Source organism: Euprymna scolopes, chromosome 6, assembly GCF_053919585.1.
Source record: "Euprymna scolopes isolate OS-2025 chromosome 6, ASM5391958v1, whole genome shotgun sequence".
Lineage (NCBI taxonomy): Eukaryota > Metazoa > Mollusca > Cephalopoda > Sepiida > Sepiolidae > Euprymna > Euprymna scolopes.
The window spans coordinates 37,151,982-37,157,981 of NC_136487.1; the positions used below are offsets into that span (position 1 = coordinate 37,151,982).

General features: G+C 34.8%; 1 protein-coding gene across 2 annotated transcripts in view; it reads right to left on the bottom strand.

The window, feature by feature from the left end:
• LOC145277610 (ribonuclease P protein subunit p40-like) overlaps positions 1-5,765 on the bottom strand; it is a 60,275-nt gene extending 54,510 nt beyond the window's left edge. Inside the window, exon 1 of one of the 2 annotated variants that reach the window (XM_080129137.1) lies at positions 5,627-5,765. Coding sequence is in view for 1 of the 2 variants with exons in the window: in XM_080129136.1 (XP_079985262.1) it covers positions 5,074-5,223 (150 nt within the window). In the remaining variant the exon portion in view is untranslated. Of the gene's footprint in view, positions 1-5,073; positions 5,302-5,626 lie in introns of those variants that run through there. The other variant, XM_080129136.1, reaches the window with a different exon arrangement.
• Positions 5,766-6,000: the final 235 nt, after the last annotated feature.

The following is a 6,000-nucleotide window of genomic DNA, read 5'->3' on the forward strand; positions in this document are numbered from 1 at the left end:
ACAATATGATATAAATGCGGGAGTGCCCCAGGGATCTATCCTTGGACCTCTGCTGTTCCTGATATTCATAAATGACCTCCCCGACAAAATTGCCTCTGAGATGGGTATATATGCTGATGACACCACACTCTATAGCAGGCACGACAGGAAAACAAATAAACATATATCTAAAGTAATGGCAGAAACACTAGAGGATGACCTCCAATCAGTAGTGGAATGGGGACAAAAATGGATGGTAACGTTCAATGCCACCAAGACAAAACTGGTTTCATTCAATAATTACAAGAAACCTTCTCTACCACCTATAGCAATGGCCAACGACTCTTTATCTGAGAGTACGTCTCTCAAGCTCCATGGCCTAACGTTCACAGGAAACAGGAGTTGGAACTATTACATCGAGGGCATTGCCAGGGCCGCTGCAAGGAAGGTGGGCTCTCTCTACCGTGCTAGAAAACTTCTAACACCCTAAAGTATCCTGTACCTCTATAAGGCCACTATTCGCCCATGTATGGAGTATTGCTGTCATATTTGGGCCAGTGCATCGGCTACTAGTCTCTCGCTCCTTGACAGGGTTCAAAAGAGAGTCACAAATCTGATAGGCCCTAAACTGGCATCTAAACTTCAGCCTCTGTCCCATCGTCGAAACGTTGCATCCCTCTGCCTGTTCTACAAGTATTATAATGGTGAATGCTCTGAAGAACTGCAAGCACTTGTGCCCCCACGACGTGAACACCCTCGACAGACCCGACAAGCTGCAAAATCCCACCCCCACACTGTAGAGATCCCTAGATGTAAAAGATCTTTCTACTCCAGTAGTTTCTTCCGCAGAACTGCTAGACTTTGGAATTCCATTCCAGGTCACTGCTTCCCCAACTGTACTGACATGCATAAGTGCAAGTGCAACGTGAACCAACATCTCGCTGCCCTAATCCCTACATAGTACCCCAGTAGATGTTTCCCCTGATAGTAGCCCCCTACACCAAAGTGGCAATGTGCCTTGTTTGGGGTGAAAATGTAATAAAAAAAAAAAAAAAAAAAAAAAAAAAAAAAAAAAAAAAATGCACAGAAACGATTTTAGGCATTTTCATTTTAAGCACCAACGGATAAACCTTGTTGCTACAAAGTCAAGTTCAAAATTTCTTAAGTACAGGGAATCATTCTTGAAAATAAAAATCATAAATACAAAAGGTAATAAAATATACCATTTTTATTGGTGGGTTGGGGCTGGGGTTGATGATCTCTGTCTGGTTATTAGGAATTTTAATTTGTTGTTCTAAGGGAGGTAACTCTATTTACTAAAAAAATTTTTTCTTACACTAACTTGAATGTTTCACGAAAAATTACAATATCGTCACCTTATTTATTTTGTTGTTATTAATGTTGTTAAGATGAAATAAATAAGATCCAGACAGGAACATGATAAAAACAGGATGTTTATTTGAAGTGTGAACACGAGCGATTCTTCTCTCGAAGAAAAGTACTAATAAAAAGATAACACTTCTCCCACTGGTGGCTCTCTCTTAATACAATGGGGGATCATTAGTCTTCCCTTTGGCAAGATAAATAGGATGGGATGTTAACAAATGTCATAAAACTTTGTTACATTAAATAAAGTAGTTGAAAGAAAATTTAATTTTTTCTTATAATTCTAAGTAAAATAGAGTTACTTCCCTTAGAACAATAGGTCACCATTCTGAATACCCCCCCCCCAACTAGTATATTTTTATTAACTTTTGTATTTAATCAAAAACAACAAAAAATAGTAAAATGTTTTTCTTCTTCCACATAATTTAGGTGACTAAAATTGGAAATAACCAGGTTAATGAGTTTATTCAACTAAAATATTATTCAAATAATAACATTCTTTGATTTACAACTGAAGTTACTGTTTTCATGCCATAATATTACCCAAACTATCTCCCCCAAATGAATTAAGCTGAAGGACGGGTGTGATGGGAAGTGGGCAAAGAATGCAGGTTGACATGAAGAGGTCACAAAGAATTTGTATTTAATTGAAGAGAGTCACGACTAGAATCAGGTTGGGAAACACTGCTCTCACATTTATGAAGGTAAAGAAAAAGATGTTACTTTGGATTGTAAAAATAAATAATATGTATTAGAGGTTTCTACTGCCTACTCTCCTTCCTCGTTTAATATTTCTAATTTCTATATCTGCTGTGCTCATAATACTAGTAGTAGCAATAGTAGTATTTAAAATCGATTTTTTTCTCGGATCATATGTTTCATTCGGTTCTCTGGATGACATTCCACTAGACAATATTTCTCATCAAAGGAGGAGGTGGTTATTGCCTGTGGTCTGAGACGTCCTCACTGAGGAATGCCAATGGCTCCGATTAGGTAATTTACTAAGCTTCTGTCAAATTAAGCCCCGGTGGAAGAGACAAGTAAATTGGTTATATTGGATTTGTTTTTATCTTTAAGATGGCTGCCATTGAAACAACTTTATCCGAATCAAATTTATAACTTGTAGGAGTGCAGAAGTTTAAGTAAAATTAAGTTTCTTTGCTTCAAACAAAATAATAAAAAAAAAAAAAAAAAAAAGAATGAAACAAAACGACACCTCCTTCTGATTTAAAATGCACGGCATTTATTTTTTAACAAAAACAACAAAGTGAATAAACAAAGGTCCGATCGGTGAAAGTTCTTTCAAAGTCATTATAATTAGAATGTTAGATGAAAGTCCTTCGTGGAATCAAGGAGTTTAGAAGATTAACGTCCTGTGATTATTTTAAAGTTTGTGTTTTTTCTGGCGAAGTTCGCCTTACTGAAGAGTCCCATGAGGAAGGTAATTTGTGAGGAAAGTAATTTCAGTTTATTAATTAGAAAATGTGTGGAGTGGATGCGTGTGTGCATAAGTGATTTTAGAGTGCCCGCATGGCGTGTGCAATCATGGTATTGACGGCGTTGGCAACGACGATGTTGTGAAGACGAGAGGCATGTTCTCGTGTGTCGTCGAAGCGACTGAATGAACGAAATGAATTAAATTAATTGAATTTTACCCTAGAAGACTGTTTGATGCGTTTTTATACATTTTGGCCCGGCTTCAAAAACAAGATTGCTACTGCTGCTTTTTTGTTTTTTGGAAAAGCATTAAAAAGACAATCTTCTGAATTTTCTCATTGGTCGCTTATGCCACGTGATACTGTCGCCAACTACGTCTGCCAGAAATATGTTCATTTTACTTTTGCTGTGAGAAAAGTGTGTGGGCGTATTTGAAATTGTGTCGTTGCTGGAAGAACTTCTTTTTTTTGCAAAATGTGCGGGGAAATTGAAATGAATAAAGGTTCGTTTATTTGCACGCGAGCGTGTGTGTGACTGCACAAACTTTATAACAATTTCGTTCATTTAATAATTTAATGACCAAACAATAGCATAATTAATATAATCTAATTATTATGCTATTGTTTAGTAGTTAAATTAACTGAACTACAACTATTAAGTTGATGCAAAAATAATGTCGTTTTTGACATGAAGTTGAACGTCAAAAAAACGACATTATTTTTGCACCAACCTAATAATTAAAGTTACAGTTAATTTGATTAAAATAAAGTTCGGCAGACGTTTGGGAGATTGCCCCCCCCCCTTCTAAATTCAAAATTTACACTTTTTTTTCTCTTTTTTCATGTTAATCTCATTGATTAACTTTCAGATTAAAAAAAAAAATTAAAAAAAAAAATTTTATGACTTATCTTCAGGGATCAGTTTTCGATTATAACGTTTTACTAAATTAAACACCTACTTTGTGACCATCACAGAGAATAAATATTGACCGGTGAATATTCCTATCTAAATAGGAGGCTAGAGAAGGGAACTTTTATCCCCCCCTTTTCACCCCTCTCCTCTCTCTCTCATCTATTTTATCTATTTTAATCACGGCGTCTCATTGAAAAAATGCCAACTATACGAAATTGTGAACAAAAAACTTTATTTTTTTAAAGAACTTAGTAAAAAAATTGAAATGGTCATGGTCACTCCAAGAATGGATATTTTGCAAAATCTTATAAAAAATAATGTGTTACATTTATTCACAGACAAAACTTCTTGTGGCAAGCAACAAGTTGTGTTCTTGTTGACATGCTGTCGATACCAAAATGTTCAGAGTTAATAAAATTACAAGTTTCTCATAAGCCAAAAAAAAAAAAACAACAAAAAAAACGTGTGTGTGTGTTTTTTTTAAATGTTTTTCATACAATTAAACTTTGTATTCAACTTTTTTGTTTTTCCGACGCTAAAATAGGACATTACTGTTATATTCGTTTTCAGCATACTCAAAAACCTGTAAAAGTCATCATCGAGTTGGAAAGAAAGTAAAAATTTTCCTTTACCCCTTTTTTAGACGGGAATATTCACCGGTCGCGAGAGTTAGGGGGATAGCCACAAAGTGTATGTTCAATTTAGTAGAACGTTATAATTTGGAACTGATCCTCAACGATAAAAATAAAAACATTAATTTTTTTGTTTTTTAATCTGCTAGATAAGTTTGTAATCGATGAAATTAACGCGAAAAAAAAGAAAAAAAAAGTATAAACCGAAATTTAGAAGGGGGGGGGCAATCTCTTAAACGTCCGCCTAAAGTTGTTTCAATGGTAGTCATAACTAGTAAAATCAATAATAATAATAATAATAATAATAATAATAAGGTATTCGTCAAGTTCCGTCTGTGTTTGTTTACAATATAACGTCAACTGATATTTGGGATTGACGATAAATGCCCTGGAAAAGCTTACCAGTTTTAAGATATACAAACGAACTTGTCTGTTTTACAGAATTTTTTTTCCGAGGCATTCATCGTTAAGCGCAAATATCAGCTGATGTGATATTGTAGGTAAACACAGGTGGAACTTGATGAACGCCAATAATAATATTAATCCTGATGGTATACGTTCGCACATTTTTTGCTAAAGCTCGCAACTCAAACAAACCTCCTAAAACTATCAAGCGGAAATAAGAACAGGCCGGACTTTAACAGTAATTACACCGTTTTCACGTGCGATAAATTTACTCCCTACCCCTCTTAAACAACAACAACAACAACACAAAAATAAAACTGACCCGGAATAATGGACCCTCATCTCTTTTGATCTTCATTGTCCACTCTTTTCGAAGGTTTTCATCTTTTGGAAAACTGTGGAATGACAGTAATTTTTCTCGGTCATACCGAGCATCGTTTTTGCAAAACGGTACACAGCAATGGTGCGCCATGTTCGCTTGCGTTAGCAGCCTCGTTTTCGCTTTTTCAACTGTCGACAAATCTAAATGTTGGATTGTTTAAACCGAAATTAAAACTACGCAATCTTGTCTTCCACCGCACATTTAATTAATTCATTGCTACGGAGAATCTTAGGTTAGTGACGAAAATAAATAAATTAGTAAATAAATAAATAGAATAAAAATAAAAAATTAAATTGAAAAAAAAAATGAAATAATCTAGAAATTTTTTTTTTTTTAAAAAGAAATCCGAGAACAAGATGATCTAGCCACACTGATGAAACTCGTGTCTAGAGATAACTATTGATACTAATTCTTTTATTTCACTACTACTACTACTACTACTACTTAGAACTCGCGAGAGAATAAATTGTCACGTAAAGAAATGCAAACTTACCTGGCATGGTAAAAACCAGTCATGTTATTCTTGATTGCAACATTATTACGTCATTTTGCATCTGTCTTGAGTCTGTTAGTTGACTTCGAAAGAAGTGTTAGTCAAATCTCTACTAAGTAGAATTGAATGTTTTTTTTTTTGTATTGGATCTATTTGGTTACGACTCCAGTTAAAAGAAGGCAATGCATCCGCCGAATAGATAAATACAATATCAACATTATTAGCTGATGCAAGGAGACGATATAACGTCATTTAACGAAACCTAATTGGTTAGGTAAAATAGTCTCACAGAGGAGAGAAGAAAGGCGCCAATCGCCCTTAAATAAATGACTCTGTAGAGGTGGTGCAAATTAGGAATAATGATTTGAATTGGG